Consider the following 24,833-nt stretch of genomic DNA (forward strand, 5'->3'; position numbering starts at 1 on the left):
CCAGCAATTGAGGCCCACTTAATGGATGTGGGTACCTTTACTGAATAGGATCTGTAAATGATTCTTAAGAGATTATTTAAAAACCGTAAAAAATGTTTACAGAACTGACCCTGTCAGTGTGGCTCAGTGCTTGAGGAGGTCACAGTTCAATTCCCGGTGAGGACATGCCCGGGTTGTGGCCTCATGCAGGAGGCAGCCAATCAGTGATTCTCTTTCATCATTGATGTTTCTATCTCTCTCTTTCCCTTCCTCTCTGAAATCAATAAAAATAAAATATATTTTAAAAAATGTTTACAGTGTTTTAAAATTAAGCATAAAGGTCTCAAAATAGTATCTCAATTTTAATATATGTAAACATGTATATACAAAGAATAATAGGTAATCTGGCAGGAATGTACAGAAATTGGATGAGAATATTCTCTATTAAAATCTTAACCATTTCAGATCCATGAGTGTCTTCTGTTTTTTTCTGTATGTTTCATATTTTCTACAATGAATATGTGTAACTCATACTCAGTATAAAAAATAATTCTTTTCCTAACATAAATTCAAAATTATAAACAAATATTCCACACGATTCTAACTCAAAATAAATGTAAATACTGTCTAGTCTTTACTCTTCACCACCCCTCCTGGCTAAATAAGTAAATCACATCAAATAAGGGTGATGAAGACAGATAAAGATGAGAAAGTCAACTTTTTCCAAATGACAAATGTGTCATCACCTAAATAATCAGCTTTCTATAACCTAGAAACTATTTTCTAAAGCTACTTCACATGTTAGAGGCTGAAAGCAAAAGACTGCAAGTTGTTTCATAGAGGTTAACCATGGTTAAACAACTAACATTTAAAGTTTGCATTGTGCTTACACACACATTATTAAACAGAATACGTTTGCTATCTATCAAAAATGGAATTTAAAACTGTAAGTACTGTAATTAGAAGAAATTTGGGCATTTTAAGTAATTGAAAGTTACAGAGATTGTAGCAGGACAATAGGAAAAGATTCAATTTGAAGGGAATACAATGCTGTATTGATAAGTATGATTCACATCTTAACATCAAAATAAATCATACAGGAAGATAGTCTGACTTACGAATATGCTCAATCCAACTGTCAGAATGTTGATACATGGAGTAAAATAATTAAGAAAAATCATACTATTAGGATGTTCACTCTGAAAACAAATTTAAAAGGACCATTCTTGAAGTTTAAGCAATAATCAGTAAGAGATTGAAACTAGACTCAAATTACTGGCATAATTTTACTTTTAAATAGTTAAAACTTGCCCTGGCCAGTTTGGCTCAGTGGGTAGAGTGTCGGCCTGTGGACTGAAGAGTCCAGATTTGATTCTGGTCAAGGGCACGTACTTCAACTGCAGGCTCCCAGCCCTGGTCGGGGAGGGAACCAATCAATGTGTCTCTCTCACATGGGTGTTTCTGTCTCTCCCTCTCCCTTCCACTCTCTCTAAAAATCAATGGGGGAAAAAATATCCTCGGGTGATGATAAAAAAATAAATAAATAAATAAAAAATAAAAAGTTAAAGCTTTTAGATTTAAAAAAAACAATATTATGAAAATATATTCAAAATCACTCCAGGGATATTCTTGCCTAAGCTATTAGATAAAATATCTTTGACAGCTGACAAACAGTGCTACAATAAGCCATGGATTTCTGGTTTCTCAGGCAGGAAAGCAATTTCTCCATCCTCAGCATTTCTATAGTACTTTATCTGTAGCTGTCTTAAGTCACTCACCACTTTCCATCTTCTTTTCATATTATTTTCACACCTTTCTTACCAACCTTACCAGACTGAAACTCTTCTGCACATAACAGGAGCTTACAAAAATTGTCACAGTAAATTATCTTAACAGTAATCAAATTATAAAACATATACTTACTAGGGGCCCGGTGCACGAAATTCGTGCACTGGGCGGGAGGGGGGGGTCCCCTCAGCCCAGCCTGCCCCCTCTCACATACTGGGAGCCCTCAGGGGATGTCCTATTGAGGCAACTGGGCTGATCAGGGGAAGGCACCAGCCCCATCACCCCACTGCTGCAGCCACTGCCAGTCACCACAGCCACCAAGGTGTTTTCATCAACACGGACTCGTCCCTTCACCATGAAAAAATACCTTTAGGCATTTTCAAGATGTGTCTTTCATAGGATATGACAAATTTTTCCTTTCTTTTTTTTTTTTTGTCCTCACCTGAGGATATGTTTCCATTGATTTTTAGAGAATGTGAAAGAGAAAGGGAAAGACAGAGAGAAACATCAAAGTGAGAGGTACACTTTGATTGGTTGCCTCCTGCATGAGCCCTGACCTGGGTCCCAGCCAGGGAGGAGCCTGCAACCTAGGTACATGCCCTTGATTGGAATCGAACTCGGACCCTGCGGTCGGCAAGCCTAGGCATAGGGCAGGATATGACATTTCTTAGCCCTCCAGCAGCAGACCTTCGTTTTTTTCTCCAGGAGTGTGGTGGAAAACCCTAGATCACCTTTTTGGATTCTTATACCCAAGTTACTAAGAATATTACCAGCGGCATACAGGGAGCTTAGCCAATGAGCAGTCAGAAAAGGTATTTCCTCTGTAGTTCACACCGATTGCCTCCCATCTCTGGCTCCGCCCCTGCCAAGGCCTAAAGCCTCCGGGTCTGGGCAGGGGCCCCCCAGCTCCCTCTGATTGCCCTATCGCCTGGCTCCGCCCCTGCCCAGGCCCCAAGCCTCTGGCCAGGCTTGGGGCCTGGGCAGGGGACCCCCAGCTCCCTCCGATTGCCGGGCTCCGCCCCTGCCCAGGAGCCCCCTGGCTCAAGCCCTTCCCAGGTTGCTCAGGACCCACAGGGGCCTACCTCGGAGTGACCTGGGTGCTGAGAAAGTTCCCAGGATCCAGGCTGCTGGGTGCCTACTATGCAAATTAACCTCCATCTTTGTTGGGTTAATTTGCATATTCACTCTGATTGGCTGAGGGTGTAGCGGAGGTATGGTCAATTTACATGTTTGTCTATTATTAGTTATGATAGCCCGGCCAGTGTGGCTCAATGGATTGCGCATCATCCTGTGCACCAAGAGGTCACTGGTTCATTCCCAGTCAGGGCACATGCCCGGATTGCAGGCTTGATCCCCACTGGGGGATGTGCAGAAGGCAGCCAATCAATGATTCTCTCTCATCACTGATTTTCCATCTTCCTCTCCCTTCCTCTCTGAAAGCAATAAACATTTTTTTTAATAAACAAAACAAACAAGATGATTTCTGCTAATGATCAAGTACTCTTTAGAAAACAGTACAAAGTAATAAAAGTGTTGCAGATTGGGTTTGTGCAAACCACCTAAAGTTGAGGGCTCTGAAAAGGGCCCAGTGAGGTGAAATTTGAGCCAAGACCTGAATGATGAGCTGCACAAAAGGCTGGAGAACAAAGGAGGCTGAGGGAGTGGCAAGCATGAAGACCTAGAGGTGGGGGAACTTCATGCCTTTGTGGACAGAATGTAGTGAGCTAAGCAGGAAGAAAAGGCAAGGCTTGGATTACATGGGGCCTTACGGTAAGTTTGGGCTGGGGGTGGGGGGTTAAAAAGGAAATGACAGGTCTTTCACCCAGAACTTTTTGGAGAATGGATTATAAGAGGACATAAGGAAACTATTAACAGTCCAGGTGAGAGGGGATGGAGGTTTAGAATAAAGTGATAGCAACTGGTGATGGAGATAAGTGGATGCATTCAAGATACAGCTTGAAGTCAGAGACAAAAGAACTTGCTGATTAGATGTGAGGATTCAAGGTTTGTGAAACCATTTACAGTTAACTCCTCACTTAATTTATCAATAGATCCTGTGATTTAAAGCAACACGATGTATAACAAAACCACTTTTTCCATAGGCCAGTTGATCTAAACAGAAGTTCCTATTTTATAATAAAATGACTTTGAACGAAATTAGTTATTCTAGGACCTGCCGTATTTCAATGAAGAAAACTGGGGGAAGAACAGGTTTGGGTCTTTCTGAAAGTTAAGTGTGAGATGCAAAACCAGGTGGGAATGTTGACTTTCAATTACTGAGGTTCCCCTATAAGTTTGAGGGGAAGAAGAGGAACTTTGTTCCTTATCTGTTACTACAAAGCCTGCCATCCTGCCTGATACATATTAAGGACCCAGTACATGTCTTTGAGAAGGATAGCTATTTCGTTTCCCAAGTCAAAATCTTTTTTTTTTTTAATTTCCAAGTCCAAATCCTTGAGGATGGGGATTCCTTATCTGCACAACGACTAAAAAAGGGCTTTGGTACCTAGTGGGAATGTGCTAATGCCTACAAATGACGTCTATGGGATGGCAACATTTGTATTTGGCTTTAACTGTAAAAATTATGCAGTGTTGGGACTCTCAAATAAAGGTCATTTTTCCTCTTCAGTGTAGTTTTATGTTGAAGGTGAGCGCAAAAGCAAAAAAAAATTACCAAAGTAGCATGAAAGGCTAGTACTCGAGGCACATTTAGAAACACAAAGGCATGAGACTACTAAAGAATGGTCAGCACCTGGCAACTGAGGCATCAAGCAACTCAACCCCAGCAGATGGAGCCAATAACAAAAGTTAGCAACTCCTCCTAATCAGCAATACAGGAAAGGAGATGGGAGAGGGGAGGGGAAGAGCACTTCAACATCTTTAGTTATCACAATACTGGGGAAGGTATTATTCAGATCCACCACGCATCTTACAGATGATAGCTCAGAGTGACTCTACCTCATCCGGCTTAGGGTCAGGTCTCGCCTTACAGCTCAGGTCCGAGTCCTTGCCTCTCCCACTCTCCTGTCCAAAAGTCGTGACGAGCACAGAAAAACTCCATGGCACACCATGGCACACAGCAATGGACGAAAATGCCACTCCCACCTCCACAATCGAGGGGCAGAGGACACCTCTGCGAGCCCGAGCAGTCCCAAAGCCAGACATGCCCTGGCTCTCGGGCACACGGCCCCGGCTCGCCCTCCGTCCCCTCGCTGCTCCATCTCGCTCACCAACAAATAACCGAGAAATTTCAGGCCGCGGGAACGCAACACGACCTGGCGGTGGGTGTGGCCTGGCTGAGGAGAAAATGCGACACCTGCCGCACACTCCTCTCTAGGAGCAAAGCGACAGCAAAGGATATGAGGAGCCGAGGCAGGACAGTCGGCAGCTCCCGACGGCACAGCTCCTCGGGCCAGCTGCTTAATTCCTCCAGGGGGAAGGCGCTCGCCGACTCGGCGCGCTCCTGAGACATGCTTTTGCCCAGCAAACAGCTTCAAAACAGTCCCGCCACTGCCGAGACCGGAAACGCCGCCGTCCCGGCAGGCCTTGCGAGCTCTCCGATGGCGCCAATACCATAGAGAGGGAGCGGGCTGCGTTCCTTGTTGAGCCCGGGCCCTGCGCGGCTGAGAAAGACCGGGCTTCTCTGGCCCGCGGAGGACTCGACTCACTGGTGCGCGCTTTCAGCCCCGAGCATCTGGCGTGACATGAGGTTTCTACACGCGGCGGTGAGCTGGGAACTTGCGGAGCTGTGAGCATCCCAAGGTCTAGATTGCTGTTGTTACATTGAGGCGCTTTGGGGAGATGAAGGCCGGAAGTCCCCATATTTGCTACTGTCGATCCCAGGGGGCTTTGAGATTGCACATCTGATGGCGTTGGATCCGGTTCCTGTCCACTTAACCGTGTGGCCCTACTTTGTACGTCTTGTTTAATGGGAATAGAGATCCCACTGCCAGAACTGTACGAGCTGCAGCAGGTCTAGTACCGTGAGAGTCTCGGTAAAGTTGCTTCCATTTTCCACAGGCCTCTCCAACCGTTCAGTGTCCTTATTTTGTGTTTGTTCTGCCGCTAAACTAACCTTTACTGATTACTCCAAAATCACCCCACTCCCATACACTTAGGGCTGCTGATATCCACTAAGTGTTGTGAGCTCATTTGGATGAACTTGCACCAAAGTAGAACCGTGCAGGTTTTTACAGGGCTATACATTTACCAAACTAAACTCGAATTCTTGTTACTTGAAACAGGAACAGACTGAGTGAAGAGATTATCAGTTTAGTAGGTAAATATGTTTAGAAGGGTCATGACAGGTGACAGACACCAAGTAGCTCGGCTTGTCAGTTCCTTCCCGAAAATTTGGGACTTTTTTTTCTAGTTGTTGCTGCTCCTGTTCTATTATTTGTTTTTACTCTTCATTCTCTAATCCAGCTTTTGACCCCTGAGGGGTTGTGTGTTTCCAAATCTCCTTATCTCCCTCAAAACTTGTATAGAAAAAGCAGCTAGCTGAGAGGGTTGGGGGTGATTACTGTTTAATATTATATTTTAAGGAAATGTGTCATTTTGCTTTTTACTAACAATTTTCTTTTCTTTTAACACCAGTTAAACGGAAAGAAAAGCAAAAACCTCTAAAAAGTGATTTGGAAACATCTCTAAATATTTGTAACTGTATAAGCCACTAAAGAGAAAGTGACCCAAACAAAACTACTTGAGTAACTGAAACAGGTTTATGTTCTGTGTCATCAGTTCTATCCAGACGCTGAGGAGTCTCCCTTTGAACTGAAGGATTGTACGAGGATGACCTTCCAATTTAATTTCACTATAGATGACCATCTGGAAAATGAATTAACGCCCCCTGGAGAGGGAACTTTAACCCCAAATTCCTCAAAAGAGTCTTCAGTCTCAGAAAGTCAAAAAGGTAAACACAGGGACACAAAATGTTCTACAGAACAGTCTGTCTTGCCTCCGAATCACTCGTCGGGACCTAAGTCTGTGGGACATGCAGCTCCCTCCCAAGACACATGCAACTCACTCAATGCAGCTCACAGTTCAGAGAACTTAGAACCTCATGAAAAACAGCCTTGCTTGAGACTTGCCAAAGAGCATGCTGTGCCTAAAGATTTAAAGAAAGTGTTAGAAAATAAAGTCATAGAAACATTACCAGGTCTCCAGCACGTTAACATATCGGTAGTGAAAACCATCCTGTTGAAAGAGAACTTCCCTGGAGAAAACATCGTTTCAAAAACCTTTTCGTCTCACTCTGATCTGATTACCGGTGTATATGAAGGAGGTTTAAAAATCTGGGAATGTACCTTTGACCTCCTGGCTTATTTCACAAAGGCCCAAGTGAAATTTGCTGGGGGAAAAGTGTTAGATCTTGGCTGTGGATCAGGGTTGCTGGGGTTAATTGCACTCAAGGGAGGGGCCAAAGAAGTTCATTTTCAAGATTATAACAGTTTGGTGATCGATGAAGTAACTTTACCTAATGTGGTGGCTAACTCCACTTTGGAAGATGAAGAAAATGATGGAAATGAGCTGGACGTGAAAAGATGCAGGAAATCAAAAGTAGCACAAAAACTAGGTCAATGCCGGTTCTTTTCTGGGGAGTGGTCTAAGTTTTGTAAGCTTGTAACCAGTGAAAAACACTTTGAAAAATATGATCTCATTCTCACCTCAGAAACAATTTACAATCCGGATTACTATGGTACTTTGCACCAAACATTCCTTCAATTGTTAGGTAAAAATGGGCGGGTGCTTTTGGCCAGCAAAGCACATTATTTTGGTGTAGGTGGAGGTATTCATCTCTTTCAGAAGTTTGTAGAAGAAAAGAATGTATTTAAGACCAGAACACTTGAAATAATTGATGAAGGACTAAAAAGATTCCTAATTGAAATGACTTTTAAGTATCCTAGTTAATGTCCATGGAGTGTCCTAAGTAAAATAAACAGAATAACTAAAAACTTGTTTAGAATGTTTAATTTCTGCTTTGCTATTTTTTATAATACAATTAGCAAGGGCCTTATTTTCTTATATATATATATTTTTTATTGTTGATGGTATTACAGATGTCTCCCATTTTCTCCCCCTTTACCCCGCTCCTCCCAGGTCCCCCTCCACGCCCCCATGCCTTCACCATCCTATTGCCCATGTCCATGGAAAATGCATATAAGTTATTTGGTTTATCTCTTCTCGTCCCCCACAACCCCACATCAAAGTATGTCAGTCTGTCCCATGCCTCCATGCTTCGGGTCTTATTTTGTGAAATTAGGATTCAATAAAATATATTTACTGGACATCTGTTAACTAGGAACTTTGTATAGCATCTTGCTTAATATTTATAACCTTATGAGGCATATAGCATCCTCATTTTAATAATGATCATAATAGCTAACAGTTCTCAGTATTTACTATGTGCAGGGCAGAAGAGCTTCACATATACTAACATTTAATATTAATAACAGCCCTGAATTAGGTTATGATTCAGGTTATAATTAGTATCTCCATTTTATAAAGAAATTGAGAGTCAAGGAAGTAATTAAATCCCCATCACATATTTCACCTTGAACCAGAATCTGAACTGATGTCTATTTAAAAGCTTTTCTTACCACCCCAGTGGTCTCAACCTTACCACTGCCTGTTTTTCATCACAAACATTTCTTAGCACCCTTGTATTATTCTGAAATGGAAGTCACAGTTAAAGAATCTTATTTATGCCCGTCATTAAAAATTGTACATATTATACATAAATCCCTAATGTGTGTGTATATATAGTCATATTATAAACATATCATGTATATAAGTTTAGTTAATATCCATTATCTCATATGGATACCAAAAAAAAATAAGAGAAAAAGAAAACAATGATTTTTTTCCTTCTAAAGGGAACTTTTAGGATGTACTTCCTTAACAATTTTTATATATACCAGGGGTGGGGAACCTTTTTTCGGCCAAGAGCCATTTGGATATTTCTAACATCATTCTCGGGCCATACAAAATTATCAACTTGAAAATTAGCCTGCTATATGTGGTAAAATATTTAATTAACTCACTCATAATGCCTTGGTAGAGCCATACCAAATGATTTTATCTTCCCCCTCTCCCTCCAATGATTAGATAGTTGTCTTAACCCATCTAGGTGTATCCTTCCATTGCCCATTTCTGTACAAGTATTAAACTGTTTTAATCAGTGTTCCTATATAATGTAATTTTATCTGTCAGGCAAGACTTGCTCTTTCCTTTTCAAACCTTTCTTTTTGTTGTTGAAGGTACAGTGTATGTTATTTATTATTTATATATGTTTATTTTTCCCAGGTAAACTCTACAATCATTCTGACAATTTAAACAATTCCTTTGGTATTTTGGTTGATATTATATTAAATATATAGCTTAATTCGGTGGAACACTTAGACTATTAGAACACTTAGACTATTAAATATTCTAATCCAGTCTGACAGAGGAGAAGAAATCTAGATTGGGGGAAGAAAGCAATGAAACCATTAGAGATAGAAATTTTATTATTATTCAAATAGCTATGCCAACTGGGGCCCTGAGAAGCTGCCAAAGGACTTTCCCATCTAATTTTTACATCCCTGTATTACAAGTACCAATCAGAGCAACACATCAGAACAAAATTAGAATTCAGAAAAAAAGTATCGCAGAGGCCCACCTTTCAGATCCCAATTCCTTTCAAAATATTCCATTACAGTAGTTCTGAGCAAAACCCTCAGCGAGCTGCTGAGGGCTGGGGCTGAGCCAGGCTGGTTCTCAAGGCAGCAGCTGTCCTGAGGAGGAAGATGAGTACTGTGAATGAGGGACGGCAGCCTTGTTTCTGGGAAAGTAATATCTGATAAGGACAGTCAAGGAAGACACACTTCCTCACTTTAAAATCAACTTTACTAGAACTACTAGTTGTCTAGTTTAGTCATTGTTGAGATAACCACTCCAGAAGTAGAATGCCTTTAATTCCCTTTCACCATATTATAAATCCTTCAGATGTTGATAGTACTTGTTACTGCTATTCCTGATGTACTAGAAAGCTTTTGATACTGCTTGAATTATGCAAGAGTATAAAACATGACTTCTAAGATTTTATAGTAATTTAAATACCTTGAAAACCAATACTGAGTGAATTAATTTCAGTATCTAAGTAAAAAAAGATAAGAGTTTCTATATGATTATAACATTTGGACTTCTTGTAATAGTTCAAACAATTCTAACTTATACAACAAAGAGGTCATTAGAAGAAAATACTAGTCTAGCAAAACTAGATTATAGCAGAGGAATGGTGGCGTGAGAGACTCCTTAGTGTCTCCCCTGGAAGTTTCAACAACCTGAACACCCATGTTTCAACAAAAGATTCCCTGCTCAAGCACAAATATGCCTGAGACCCACGCAGTGAAACATCTAAAGATGGGCATGTGGAGCAAAGGGGGAGGCAAAAAGGGAGTGGGGCTGATATGAGCCAGGAACACAGCCCGGCAGCTGCAGCCAGAGCGCACAGCCAGACTCAGCTGGGAGAGGGAAGGAATCTGGTTGTTGTGGACAGCCCCTTCCGCCGGGTGAAACAGACAGACTCTGTGCAGGAGAGAGCAATACTAGCTATGGTTGAACTGAGTGTCCTGGGCAGGAACACAGCACAGGAAAGCAGGGTGGTTGCTAGGCGGCGGTTGCTAGATCTCCTCACTTTGCCCTTGGAGTAGGGTTGCAGAGCACATTAACTGCAAGCAGGAGGACAAATACTGCAGAATTACATTTCTTCCTGAGCAGAGGGTACATACACTCTGTGACCAGTCCTGGGTCAGAACCCAGGGGAGGACCGATGGAGGCCTGAGACCACCATTACTGGGAGGGCAAAACAACAACAAAAAACTTGTGATACCTACTAGAAAAGGACAGAAAAACCTCTTCCTGTTAATCTGCTAGAGAAGTGGTGTTCACACATTGATGTCTAGACAAAGAAGAAATCCAACCATGAATAACCAAGGTAGCAAGGCAGCTGGAAAGTAAATGAAAAATCTCCAGAAAACAAATACATGTAAATATATGACATAAATGACAGAGAATTCAAGATTGCAGTTCTGAAAATACTCAACAAGATGCAATAAAATATAGACAGGCAATTTAGCAAGCTCAGAAAACAACAAACAAAATGAGTACTTCACCAAAAAGACTGAAACTATAAAAAAGAATCTAACAGAAATCCTGGAGATAAAGACTTCAATGAAAGAGGTCAAGAATGAACTAGTGAAGATAGGAAACAGAGCAAACCAAATAGAGGAGAGGACCAGTGATATCAAAGATAGTAAAGTAGAAAAAAAAAAAAAAAAGATAGCAAAGTAGAAAGAATGTGGAAGGAAGAAAGACTTGAGCATAAAAAAAAATGGAAGAACTCTGCAATATAAAAATAATAGACATAGCAGAAGAAGAGGAGACAGAGAAGGGGATGGAGAACCTATTCAAATAGTTAATGAGAACGTCCCAAACCTACAGCAAGAACTAGATCCTTGAATCCAAGAAGCAAGAACATCTAATTACCTTAATCCAAAGTGGCCTTCTCCATGACAAAATGTATTAAAACAGTTAAAAATTAAGGACAAAAAGCTCTAGCCAATTTGGCTTAGTGGATAGAGTGTCAGCCTGCGGACTGTAGGGTCCTGAGTTTGATTCCAGTTAAGGGCACATGCCCGGGTTGCGGGCTCGATCCTCAGTAGAGGGTGTACAGGAGACAGCAGATCAATGATTCTCTATCATCATTGATGTTTCTATCTTTCTCTCCCTCTCCCTTCCTCTCTGAAATCAACAAAAACATATACATATAAAATTAAGGACAAAAAAACGGATTCTCAAAGCAGCCAGAGAAAAAGAGTTATCTACAAAGGAAATCCCATTAGGTTACCCTCAGACTTCTCAGCAGAAACTCTACAAAATATTCAAAATACTGAAAGAGAGAAATTACCAGCCAAGAATAATATATCCAGCAAAGTTATCCTCTGAATACGAAGGCAAAATAAAGACTTTTCCAGACATACAGAAGCTGAGGCAATTCATCACCAGAAGACCTCCATTGCAGGAAATAGTCAGGGAGATTATCCTACCTGAAGCAAAGAACAGAAAGTCACAAATCTATGAGTAACATCACCAACAACCTGACAGCATACACAGAGGTAATTTGTGACAACCAAAACATAAATGGAGATGGGAAAAAGGTCTGAATTGGCAAAGGAGGGTGGAGGCCAGATGCATTAAAAAGAAAAAAAAGATATTTTTACCCCAGAAATCTAATGGTAACCTCACACAAAAACCCCAAAACTGAGACATTTAGCATCAAAAAGGAAGAAACAGAGGAAGGAAGCATGAAATGCCACCAAATAAACAAACAAAAAAGACATAAACACAAAGGAAAAGAACCAATAGAGGCACAGAAACAAAAGATAAAATGGCTAGAGCAGTGGTTGGCAAACTGCGGCTCGCGAGCCACATGCGGCTCTTTGGCCCCCTTGAGTGTGGCTCTTCCACAAAATACCACGGCCTGGGTGAGTCTATTTTGAAGAAGTGGCGTTAGAAGAAGTTTAAGTTTAAAAAATTTGGCTCTCAAAAGAAATTTCAATCATTGTACTGTTGATATATGGCTCTGTTGACTAATGAGTTTGCCGACCACTGGGCTAGAGGAATCCTCATACATAAATAATTACCCTAAATGTAAATGGACTGAATTCACCAATAAAGAGGCACAGAATAGCAGACTGGATCAAAAAAAACCCCAAAACCCAACCATATGCTGCTTTCAGGAGACACATCTAAGCTGCAAAGACAAAGGTAGATTCAAAGTGAAAGGGTGGAAAATGATTCTCCAAGCAAATAGCACCCACAGAAAAGCAGGTGTAGCCATACTTACACCTAAGAAAATAGAATTCAAGATGAAAAAGGTAACAAGAGACAAAGATGGACATTTTATAATGACAAATAGTTGGGGATCTTAAAACCCCATTGACCGCTTTAGACAGATCATCCAAACAGAAAATCAACAAAGAAATATCGGCCTTAAATGATCCATTAGACCAAATGGATATAATTGACATCTACAGAGCCTTTCATCCCAGAACATCAGATTATACATTATTCTCCAGTACACAATGATAGACCATATACTGGGTCCCAAAACTAGCCTCAACAAATTCAAGAAGAATGAAATTATACCAAGTATATTCTCTAACCACAATGCTTTGAAACTAGAAGTCAACTGCAAAGAGGAAGTAAAGAAACCTACAAATATGTGGAGGTTAAACAACATATTACTAAAAAATGATTGGGTCAAAGAAGAAATAAAAGGTGAAATCAAAAGATATATACAGACAAATGAGAATGACAATATAACATATCAAGACTTTTGAGATGCAGCAAAAGCAAAAACCCTTCTGGGGCCAGACAGAAGGGAGGAAGCAGGAGGGGCCTACACAGGACTAAGTTCTATCAGGGTCCCTCCCAGGACCACAGGGTCCCAGTGGGCAAGAGCAATAAGGGCTCTTCCCTGTTTGTCAGCCAATCAGCTTCTTCAGGAAGGCCTCCAGCTGGTCCTCATCCTTGATGCCCACAAATTTGTCCATCACGTCCCCATTCTTGATGGCCAGCATGATGGACACAGCTAACACCTCATACTCTATGGCGAGGTCTGTGTGGTCATCAATATCCACCTTGGCCACCACCACCTTTCCATGCTGCTTGGCCACCACCTTCTCTAACCTTGGCCCCAGGATCTTGCATAGGCCACGCCACTGTGCATGAAAATCCACAACCACTGGTGTCTCGCTGTTAACAACTCAGTCTTGAAAGTCAGGTCCATCCTGGATATTAAAGGTTGTTGTATAGACTGGTGGTATATAATGACCAGGCATGACTGGATGTTACTGTCAGGTCACCAGGACTTTGTGGGGTCTATAGAGCCCTGGAGGTGAGGAGTGCCCACCGACCTTAAGATTTCCTGGAGATGTCAGGTACCTCCTCAGGAGAAGTCAGTGAACTATCAGAGACCTGGCTCTCTGGAGGGCAGGCCCTCCCACCCTGGGCCTCTGCCCACTCGGCTGCTGGACCCCATGGGAAGGTGCCCGCAGAGTGCCTCAGCCAAGACACCACCTCCAGCCACCCACATGGGTCTCCTCTCATGTATCTTTTAGCTCTTGGCACCCAGAAAGGCTTGGATGTACTTGTCTTCTTCAATAAAAGTTAGAAAGTGCTTCTTAGATTTTCTCTCATTAAAGAGGGGCAGAGTGAAAAATGTGGCAGAGGAGGCTTTGGTGTTGGGTAAAATAGTGATATCAGAAAATGTAAAACATTTTCCCTTTTGAAGTGGGAGGGGACACTATTAGAGTAACAAAAGGATACATATAAGTTGGGATGCCTTTTGCAGCCAAGTATTTCCGTATAAGTCGCTCAGTACCATACCAGTTGAAACCTTTCGTAGCATGCCCAATGCGTGGGAGATGGACACTTGCTGTTGAAAAGAAGAATAGATTATGATGTCTTCCTTCATCAAAAATGGATTGATGGGTATATATATATATACACAAAGGAGAAAATGATCTTTACTCTTAGTCACTCTGTGGTTTCCAATGGACCAAACATATATAATCATGGAGCATCCCACTCAAAGCATACAATTATAAAATCACGAATATTCTGGGGAGGGATGTAATACGGAAAAATAATTCTGTTGAACACAAGGACTGGCCTACAGGTAGGCCCTGGAAAGAAGTAGGTACATCGGAAAAGAATATATGATCAATGGTCGAGATGTAATTAAAATAAGCAAAGATTCTTAACAAGCCAATCAGTTCAACAAACTCTGAGACATACAAGGTTTGGAAACAACACTAAACTATGGTTTTTGACAGAGAACTGTCTGCTGATGTGGACTGTGACTCTCCAAGAGAGGACACGACAGAGGGCATTTCCCAACTGCATATAACCAGTTTCCTTCATCTCTGGTGCCTCTTTCCTCATCTGTAAAATCATGGTACAAGTCCCCCAGTGGATGCAGATGGCACACAGATACAGGGATACAGAAGTAATTTAGAAAAGAAAAAGGACTTTACAAATATGCATACTGAACAGGTTCTTGACATTTCTCACCCCTTAAAAACCGTATTACAGAAATCCATCTACTCCTAAGGACAAATGGAGGAGCTTACCTTTCTTTTTCTTTGCTGCTAAAAAAATCTTCTTCAGGCCCTCTTCTAGGGCTGTCATCTTAATGCCAGACAGGACATTGGAGCGATCACGGTGCTGAGCTACAATCAAGGCCAACTAGGAGAAACCATCATTAATAGCTGACACGGCATGAGATGGCTACACAGCCAACTAAGTGACCTGCCATTGGAGGGTGTGTGAGCAGTCCCCCAATAGGCATAGCCCTTTATGGATCACTCGGGTTAGCTCCACCTCTTTTGAATGCTCTGCCTGAATAGCCATATACTACCAAATCTATGATTTCACACCCCATTGTAACTGTTTTATCTTATTTTGTGGCAACTTTATATAAGTTTTTCTTACTCTTTTTAAGATATGTTAAAACCTGACGCCCAGCTAGTGTGGCTCAGTGGTTGAGCATCGACCTATGAACCTGGTGGTCACAGTTCAATTCCCAGTCGGGCACATGCCCGGGTTTCGGGCTCCATTCCCAGTGTGGGGCATGCAGAAGGCAGCCCAATCAATGATTCTCTCTCATCATTGATGTTTCTATCTATCCCTCTCCCTTTCTCTCTGAAATAAATAAAAATATATTTAAAAATTAGAAAAAAAGAAACCTGAGTCCAAGACATGTTGGCCTTTCTAAATGCTCTCAAGGATAAAGAAGGAATTTTTCAGGGTCTTTGGAGCAGAAAGGCCTTTTGAGGTTCTTGTACTCCAGCCCACTAGCTGATGCTCAGGTAAGCTCTGCAAACACCAGGGTAAGCTGTCATTCTTCTCTGTTCAAAATGCCAACTATCTCCAGCCTCCTAATCGAAGAGGGGTGGAGCTGGAGAGAATGTCAAGGCAATATCTGGGACTTACACCAGTAGTCACATCATAGTCTTGGTTGTACTCACTGTAAACAGTTTTTTTGAGTCACTGGCTTCTGAGCCTTTTATGCACAACCACTGTGTCATTCTCATTTCTTAGCATTTCAGAAATGACTGAATGACTAAACAAGCAGAAACCACTTTGTTGTTAGGCACACAGGCCATTAACCTCAAGGAAAGGTCCTCTCAGCCTAGTTTCTAAATGTCTTGTTTAAGTCAGTGAAGTTTCTGTTTTTTCATTTTTTTAATCCTCACCAGGACATGTTCATTGATTTTTAGAGAGAGAAGAAGGGAGAGAGAGAAACATTGATGTGAGAGAAAAAAAATCAATTAGTTGCCTCCAGCTTGTGCCCCAACTGGGGATTGAACCTGTGACCTTTCGGTGTATGGGACAAAGTTCCTACCAACTGAGCCACACCAGTCAGGGCTAAGGCAGTGAAGTTTGGCCCAAAATTTGAATATGAATTCAGGCCCTGGAAAAAGCTAAGTTAATGGTAAATAAAACATTTTACAAGAATTCCAAATGACAGGCAAGTGGGAGACACTTAAAATACAAAAGAAGAATTTGAATGCAGGCAGAGGAAATGTGGATTGGTTCTTCTTGGCTTATGGCTGGCTAGAAAGCAAGGTCTTTTATAGAACTTTTCTTGTAACAAATAACGAAACAGTCAGTTTTTAGTCATGTTTCCTTATTCATTCAGTAAATGTTTATTGAGCATTTCTGCATAAGCCATACTGCACGCAATATTGAGAATAGATAAAAGATAAAATTAAACTCTGCAATTAGGAGGGGCCTGTCCTCTAAATCAGTGGGGAGAACAAGCAAGTGGGGAACAGTACCCCAGAAGCTGTGATGAACAGAAGTATGGGGGATGGCAGAGTGCATCGGAAGGTAAGGTTCAACCTGCTTATGGGCTGAATTGTGTCCCCCCAAATTCATATGTTGAAGCCCTAACCCAGTGGTCGGCAAACCGTGGCTCGTGAGCCACATGCGGCTCGTTGGCCCCTTGAGTTTGGCTCTTCCACAAAATACCACGGCCTGGGCAAGTCTATTTTGAAGAAGTGGCGTTAGAAGAAGTTTAAGTTTAAAAAATTTGGCTCTCAAAAGAAATTTCAATCGTTGTACTGTTGATATTTGGCTCTGTTGACTAATGAGTTTGCCGACCACTGCCCTAACCCTCAGTACTTCAAAATGTGATTGTATCTGGAGATAAGACCTTTAAAAAAGTAATCAAATTGAAAAGGTCGTTAGGGTGGGGCCTAATCCAATCTGACTGACATCCTTACAGGAAGAAGAAATTTGGGCACAGAGGAAAGACCATGTCCTCACATAGCATGAAACCAACCACCTGCAAGCTGAGGAGAGAGGCCTCAGAGGAAACCAGCCTTGCCAGCACCTTAATCTTAGACTTGTGGCCTCCAGAACTGTGAGAAAATGAGTTCCAGTTTTGGAAGCCACCCAGCCTGTGGTATTTTATGGCAGCCCTAGCAAACCAATATACAGCGACAGAGGCCAGTGGGAGCAGGAGCAGTTTCAAGGGGAGGTGATCGGAGCCAAATTTTAGCTCTGATATGAGATGTGGTTTTTTTCACTTACCAAATCTTGCCCTTTATTTCTTGACTCTTTATCATCAATAGGAAATAAAAGGACACCTCCCAAACTCAAGTCTGCAATACAAGAAAAAGGAGCAACAGAAAGAACATTAAGTTCACTGCAGACTGAGTTCAATCAGGTTTCAAATTTGCCTTTTCTCACTCTCCTGGACCCAGTCACTGTCTTAGCTAGGTACTCCTTTTTTCCCCTCAGAAACGTTTTTTCTACTTTGTATTTATTTTACAAAGGTTTACTATTGACATTATTGAACACCCTACTATTCCAGGCATTGTGCTCTAACCCTGGGGATTCAGAGATGAATATGACAACATTCTCCCTAAGCACCCTAACTTCTGTATCTTTAAAGAGCTCAGTCCTCGGAGTAGCTTCCTGCTCTCCATTCAGTAGCACCAGGGCCTTTTGGAAGCTGAGCCATTTTTGCCTAATATTTATGTTTACCAGTGTCATAAAGATATGGCTTAGTCCCCCCCAAAAAGCTCAATTTTTACAAAAAATTGAGAGCCTGGCACAGTACTTTACTAAAAGGCTAATATGCAAATTGTCCCCTCGACCAAGAATTCGACCTGGAGCTCAACTGGAAGTTCAATCCGTGGGCGGGGCTGGCCAACTGCCTGCAGCCCCTCCTCCCAGCCAGCCCCACCCCCAATCGGACCCCCCAACCCTGATCAGACCGACCACAGTCCCTCCTCCCAGCTAACCCGTGAATGGCCCAATTGGGGCGGGCAGGGCAGGACAGCCAGACACCACCCATGCACAAACTAGTGCACCAGGCCTCTAGTAAAAAATAATACTTTTTAAATAGAAATTACTCAGCTAAGGTAGATTAACATATTTCTTTCCTGGCTCATGACAAGGTTTTATTGTATAAAAAATACTCTTCTTTATTCAGAAATATAAATGGAATCAGTAAGAATTGAAAGAAAAATGTCTGTTAAATTTGTTCAAGTAACATCTGATAAGTTTGAGCTCTCAAGGTAAAGACCAAAATTGAAATAATTCACCTAAACAAATTGGCAATTCAATTTTTGATTGCTTGTCTATTGTAAAATAAAATCAAGGAGATGAGTGAGAGTTTCCTTTTAAAATTCTCTGCAAGCAATTAAAAAGGTGCATTTTTTTCTTTTGTAAGTAAGATTCAGAACAAGTCACCTGTTTCTTGGGCAAGGACTTAATACTCATGTTTGGCTGCAGAGGGCCTGACCATATTCTGGAACTCACAGTTAGCATTAGGTTATAAAGGTATTTTTACACGTTTTTTCCCCCTACTCTGTGGCCAGAATGTTGAAGTGAGGAAGACTGTAAGAAGCACTTTAAGTTTTTATTTTTTTTCTTCCCATCCTCCCACCCCACCTTCCTTTTTGGCAGCCATCAGCTTATTCTCTTTACCTATGAATGTTTCTATTTGGTTTTGTTTATTCATTTTATGTGTGTTGTTTTGTAGATTCCACATATGCGTTAAATCATAGGGTATTTCTCTGACTCATTTAACTTAGCATAATACCCAGTAGGTCCATCCATGTTGTCACAAATGACAAAATTTCATTCTTTTTATTGCTGAGTAATATTATGTACCACAGCTTCTTTCTTCATTCATCTACCAATGGACATTTTGGTTGCTTCCATATCTTGGCTATTACTAATAATGCTGCAATAAACATAGGGGTGCATATCTCTTTTCAAATTAGTGTTTGTTTTCTTTGGATAAATACCCAGAAGTGGAATTGCTGGATCACATGAAGGCTCTATTTTTATTTTGGGAGGACTTTCCATACTGATTTCCATAATGGCTGCATTAATTTATAATCCCACCAACAGTGCGTAAGAGTTCCCTTTTCTCTATATCCTCACCAACACTTATTTGTTCATTTACTGATGATGGCAGATATTCTGACAGGTGTGAGGTGATATTGTGGTTTTAATTTACATTTCCCAGATGATTAGTCATGTTGGTCATCTGTATGTCCTCTTTGGAGAAATGTCTATTCAGGTCTTCTCCCATTTTTTAATTGGATTGTCTGGCTGTTTGTTTTTTAATCCTCACCCGAAGATATGTTCTTATTGATTTCAGAAAGAGAGGAAGGGAGAGGGATAGAGAAACATTGATGTGAGAGAGAAACATCAACTGGTTGCCTTCTGTACGCACCCTGACTAGGAATTGAACCCGAAACCTTTCAGTGTATGGGATGATGCTCCTACTGAGCCACATTGACCAGTGCAAATTGGATTATCTGGAGGTTTTTTTGGTGTTAAGTTGTGCAAGTTCCTTATATATTTTGGATTTTAATCCTTTGTCAGTGTATCATTTGCAAATATCTTCTCCCATCCAGTCAGTTGTCTTTTCATTTTATTAATGGTTTCCTTCACTATGCAAAAACTTTTTAGTGTGATGTAACCCCATTTGTTTGTTTTTTCCTTTTGTTTCCCTTGCTGAGAAAGCAACAATAATAAGAGTTTACTGCTTATGTTTTCTTCTAGGAGTTTCATGGTTTCAGGTCTTACATTTAAATAAGTAATTTTTTAGTCTCACTAAAGTTTTGTCAATTTTATTTATTTTTTGAAAAGATAAACAGATTTGTTGATTTTTTTCTATTGTTTCTCTGGCCTCTAATTTACTTCTATTCTAATCTTTGCTGTTTCCTTCCCTTCTGCTAACTTTGGGCTTAATTTGTTTTTCTTTTCTAGGTCCTTGAGGTGTAACATTAGGTGGATTATTTTCAATCTTTCTATTTTTTTTAATATATTCATTTACCACTATAAACTTCCCTCTCAAACTGCTTTTGCAGCACCCATAGTTTTTGGTATGCTGTGTTTCACTTTTTTGAGATATTCTTTGGCTTTCCTTTTGATTTCTTCTTTGACCCATTGGTTGTTCAGAAGTGTGTTGTTTAGCTTCCACGTTGATTTTCCAGCTTTCCTCGTGTTGTTGATTTTTAGTTGCATACCACTGTAGTCAGAAAAGATGCTTGGTATGATTTTAATTTTCTTACTTTGCTAAGACTTGTTTGGTGCCCTATCATATGATCTATCCCAGAAAATGTTCCATATGCACTTGAGAAGAAAGTCTATTCTGCTGCTCTTGGATGGAATGTTCTATAGATGTTAGGTCTATTTGATCTCATGTCTGGTTCAAGCGCATCATTTCCTTGTTGATTTTTTTGTCTGGAGAGAGCATATCCATGGCTGAAAATGAGATGTTGAAGTCTCCTACTATTATTCAATTGTTGTCTACTTCTCCCTTCATATCTTACCTAATAATAGACAAACATGTAAACTGACCATACCTCCGCTATGGCCACAGCCAATCAGAGTGAGTATGCAAATTAGAAGGCCAAAGATGGCGGCTGCCCAGCTGCTCCAGGCGTGGAGTGGCCAGGCAGAGCAGGATGCCTGCTATGAGAGGGAGGGGGGGGGGCAAAGGAATCTACGGGAAGCAGAGTGCTGCAGCGAAGACAGACTGCAGACTCTGGAGTCTGCAGCAAAGACGAAGATGGCAGACTCTGGCCTGAGTCTGCAGCAAAGACGAAGAAGGCAGACTCTGGCCTGAGTCTGCAGCAAAGACGAAGAAGGCAGACTCTGGCCGGAGTGAAGGCCTGGGTCCCAGGTGCCGGAGGAAAACCAGTGCTGGAAGCCAAGGGAAGGAAGGCCTATTGCACGAATCTCTTTGTGCAATGGACCGCTAGTTTGTTAATATTTGCTTTATATACTTAGGTGTGCCAATGTCGTATATATGTACTTAGGGTACATATATATTTATGACTGTTCTATTTTCTTGATGAATTGATCCCTTTATCATTATATAATGACCTTTATCACCTCTCATTACCATTTTTGGTTTAAAGGCTATTTTGTCTCATAGAAGTATAGCTAACTCTTCTTTCTTTTGGTTTCCACTTAGATGGAATATCTTTTTCTATCCTTTCACTTCAAGTCTGTGTGTTTTTAAGGCTCCAGTAGGTCTCTTGTAGGAGGCATATAGTTGGGTCTTTTTTTAATTTTTTAATCCATCCAGTCACTCTGTGCCTTTTAATTCATGAATTCAATCTATTTACATTTAAAGTAATTACTGATATGTAACAATAACTTACTAATGTCATCTTATTAACTGTTTCCTGGTTGTTTTGCATTTCCATATTTTCTATGCTGGTATGCTCTTTTCCCCTTCCTTGTCTTTTTTTTTTTTTTTTTTTTAATATATTTTATTGATATTTTACAGAGTGGAAGGGAGAGGGATAGAGAGCTAGAAACATCGATGAGAGAGAAACATCGATCAGCTGCCTCCTGCACACCTCCCACTGGGGATGTGCCCGCAACCAAGGTACATGCCCTTGACTGGAATCGAACCTGGGACCCTTCAGTCCACAGGCCGACGCTGAGCCAAACCGGTTTCGGCCCTTGTCTTTTTTTGATCTGCTCAACGTTTCTGCTTTGTGGTTACCATGGGATTTACATAAACTTCTTATAAATAGAACAGTGAGTTTTAGGCTGTTAGGACATGCTTTATGTCCTAGATTCATCATATCTCCCTCTTGGTTTCAAACAAGGATCCAAACAGACTCCTCCGTCTGCACCTCTAGCTCTGACCTCCTCTGGATTCCCTGCTTTTCTAACTGCCCAATCAATATCTAGACCTGGGTTAATTATTTCAACACATATTAAAAGCCGTCTTCCAGTAATTTGTTTTAGTAGAATGAGTATCTATTCATTCTAAGTCCATCCTAGAGAACTGAGCAGAATTAAAAAATAGTAATAATAATAATCTCTGAGAAATGTGAAGGGCCCTTCTCTATTGAATAAGGTCCTTTAGCCTCTCAAGTTCTTTGGGAAATAATTTTACTCCTTTTGCCACTTTGTGATTTCTGCTCATAAAAGGAGGTGCCCTTACCCCTTCTCTATGCCAACGGAGAATACTGTTCAGACTTCCAAATCCCCCTGGCACCAAACAGCTTTACCCACCCCGCCCCCGCCTGTGCTAACGTTATAATACAGCCTTCTTCCCCTCACCACCCAGCTTTTGTTAGCACTTTAATGGTGTGTCTGATTTCTCTCCCATAGGTTTCACATTTTCATGAGATTCCCTTATAAAGATTGGGTGAGTTGGGTAAGTAATGAAATCCTAAACTTTAACATGCATGCAGGAATCAACATTTATCAAAGCAGTTGCACATTCATTATCCTCATTATAGTCCATTATTCACAAATTACAATTGAGAAAACAGGCACAGGGAGGGGAAGGGACTGCCTCCAAGTCACACTACAACTAGCTAATTGATGACAGAATTCAGACTCCAACCAGCTCTTCTGACTCCTTATCTACTGCTTTTTAAACCCACATGATACCTACCCTAAGCTTCCTCTCATATTCCATCCCTAACCCTTCTCTCTTCTTGTTCCTTACCTTTCATTTTCCCAGCCAGCTCATATATTTTTCTTGGCTCAGTGGATCGGTTTTCCAGAGCTGTGAATAAACCACCTCTGCCCCAGTGGCCAGAGTCATCTGACAGAAGAAAGAGAAAATTTTCTTCTTATAGGAGGCAAAGTTCAGTCCACAATTAAAAAAAAAAAAAGTTACACCAAAAGACTTGTAGAAGGAAGTTGTTTTCTTCCCTTTGAAAAATCAATCTAATCTCCTAGGAATACCATAGGTTGGATTTCTCAAATACATTTAGATTTTCTCTAATATACCCGGCCATCATAACAGGAAAGCATCGAAAAAATTAGTGTTCTGAAAGAGCAAAATCTCTGTAGAACTTCTGTAATTCCTGGGAGATGACCAAGGAATGGTGGAGAGTTAACGTAACAAAACAAAGGGAGTTGTAGCACTGGTACTTAACAACAATACTTGACTCCCATTTTACAGGTAAGGAAGAAGAAAGGTTAAATGATTCATTCAAGCTGGTGTTAACATAGCTAGTTAGTACCTTGTATTTAGAGTTATTCATTCATATTACAAATATTTGTTAGCATGTATTATGTGTCAGGCATTGTTCTAAGCACTAGGGTTATAGCAGTGGACAACAAACACTGCTCCCATAAAGCCTTTCTTCTAGTGCAATCAAACAGTCAAATATGTAATGTCAGATGGTGATACGTGTCATCAAATAAAATAAGGTAGGAAAGGGGATAGAGAAATGGAGGCGTGAGGATGGGGTCTGTTCTGTATGAGGCAAGCAGGGGAGATCTCTCTGACACACAGACATTTGAACAATGCTTGATGGTGGCTAACTGGGAAAAGAGGGTTCCAGGCAGAGGAAGTAAAAAAGGAAAAGTGCAAAGACTGTGAGGGGGAAACATGCTTGGAATTTTGCTTTTTCTCAAAGGTTCATTTGTCTTATGGATGTTGCCTCTTTTCACTCTCTTAAAAACCTTGTGAAAAGAATAATGTAGATAGTATCATCCCATTATACAGATTAAGGAAGTTGAGGCCTAGGGAGGTTGGGTTACTCAACCAGGTAAAGGAAAGACGACAGTCAAATCCAAGTCTCCTGATTCTAAAATTCACACTTTTTTTGACCACACAAGACTGCACTAGGTCAGGGTTCTGCTTCATCCTCCCCAGTTCTTAGCACCATAAAGACTGAGGCCCCCACCCTGAGCCCATACCATTTCTCCTACCTACGCAGTGCACAATCACAGCATCCTCCGCGCCGGCCTGTGGGTGGGTGACATCACCACTAACATACTTGATGGCGGTTGAGTCTGAATCTTCATAATCCAGTTGGGCTGAGCTCTCATCTTCCCCCTCCTCTAGATTCTCGGGTTCACTCTCCTCAGAAGGCAGGCAGAAGGACTGGTAATTATTGGACTCCCACCAGGCCATCCTTCAACAGGCCAGAGAGAAAAGGAATTTAATCAGGCGAATCACCGTTTCCCGTGGAGCACATTTTGTATTGCTATTCACAAACATTGAGTGCCATGTGGAAATGCAATTAGAAACTCACCCCGACTGAGTTTTTGCCAATCTGTAAATAGACAAGGCTTACCAATTAGCTTGACTGCTTCCTGTCTATACTTCAATAATGAGCAGCCACCAGATGTCCCTGTTCTTAAGAACATGACTAGAAGGGACTGTGAGTAAACTACTTTTTGTTAGCTACAATAAAACCTTAAATTTTCTTGCCTCAACTGAATGTATCTTCTCTGCCTAGGCACTCAGGAATTTTCACCTCAATAAACTGTTTAGGTTAATCATTATAAAAATATTGTTACCAGTAGGAGCTACCAGCTTTATAAAAGTTTCCTGCAATTTTTTTTTTCTGCAATTTTAAAATGATGTTCTAATCTAGCCCCAGCCGGATAGCTCAGTTGATTAGAACGTCATCCCAATACACCAAAGTTGTGGGTTCAATCCCTAGTCAGGGCACATACAAGAATCAAGCAGTACATGCATAAGTAGAACAACAAAT

At 41.0% G+C, this 24,833-nt stretch overlaps 3 protein-coding genes across 14 annotated transcripts in view; 1 reads left to right on the plus strand and 2 right to left on the minus strand.

The window, feature by feature from the left end:
• The window catches only part of LOC308237865 (FIGNL1-interacting regulator of recombination and mitosis-like), a 61,902-nt gene extending 52,404 nt beyond the window's left edge, over nt 1-9,498 (minus strand). Inside the window, exons 1-2 of one of the 2 annotated variants that reach the window (XM_080649130.1) lie at nt 5,129-5,343; nt 1,098-1,137 (exon numbers count right to left, since the gene is read on the minus strand). In XM_080649130.1, coding sequence (XP_080505256.1) covers nt 1,098-1,137; nt 5,129-5,239 — 151 coding nt within the window. In that variant the 5' untranslated portion in view covers nt 5,240-5,343. Of the gene's footprint in view, nt 1-1,097; nt 1,138-5,128; nt 5,344-9,427 lie in introns of those variants that run through there. The other variant, XM_080649129.1, reaches the window with a different exon arrangement.
• Nucleotides 5,101-7,908, plus strand: LOC308237867 (histidine protein methyltransferase 1 homolog). Of its 6 annotated transcripts, none has more exons than XM_080649138.1 (2): nt 5,101-5,492; nt 6,508-7,908. In XM_080649138.1, the coding sequence occupies exons 1-2, from the start codon at nt 5,472-5,474 to the stop codon at nt 7,675-7,677; spliced, it is 1,191 nt and encodes a 396-aa protein (XP_080505264.1). In that variant the 5' UTR covers nt 5,101-5,471; the 3' UTR covers nt 7,678-7,908. The 6 variants fall into 6 exon arrangements, with proteins under 6 accessions (XP_080505264.1, XP_080505265.1, XP_080505269.1 ...); XM_080649139.1 differs by having other exon boundaries at nt 5,327-5,762; XM_080649143.1 differs by having other exon boundaries at nt 5,344-5,529.
• CHD1L (chromodomain helicase DNA binding protein 1 like) overlaps nt 8,576-24,833 on the minus strand; it is a 51,491-nt gene continuing 35,233 nt past the window's right edge. For 5 of the 6 annotated variants that reach the window (XM_080649127.1, XM_080649126.1, XM_080649125.1 and 2 more), the window contains 6 exons: nt 24,043-24,248; nt 22,826-22,924; nt 17,413-17,483; nt 14,946-15,060; nt 14,140-14,248; nt 9,023-9,604 (listed from right to left, as the gene is read on the minus strand). In XM_080649127.1, coding sequence (XP_080505253.1) covers nt 9,526-9,604; nt 14,140-14,248; nt 14,946-15,060; nt 17,413-17,483; nt 22,826-22,924; nt 24,043-24,248 — 679 coding nt within the window. In that variant the 3' untranslated portion in view covers nt 9,023-9,525. Of the gene's footprint in view, nt 9,605-14,139; nt 14,249-14,945; nt 15,061-17,412; nt 17,484-22,825; nt 22,925-24,042; nt 24,249-24,833 lie in introns of all 6 variants that reach the window. The other variant, XM_080649123.1, reaches the window with a different exon arrangement.

The sequence above is a fragment of the Plecotus auritus genome, assembly GCF_963455305.1.
Source record: "Plecotus auritus genome assembly, chromosome: 12".
NCBI lineage: Eukaryota > Metazoa > Chordata > Mammalia > Chiroptera > Vespertilionidae > Plecotus > Plecotus auritus.

Bases quoted from the DNA above. Each gene is read 5' to 3' on its own strand.
- LOC308237867 (XM_080649138.1), top strand. From the start codon at position 5,472: ATGAGGTTTCTACACGCGGCG. The intron at 5,493-6,507 runs GTGAGCTGGGAA...CTGTGTCATCAG, and splicing joins TGAGGTTTCTACACGCGGCG to TTCTATCCAGACGCTGAGGA.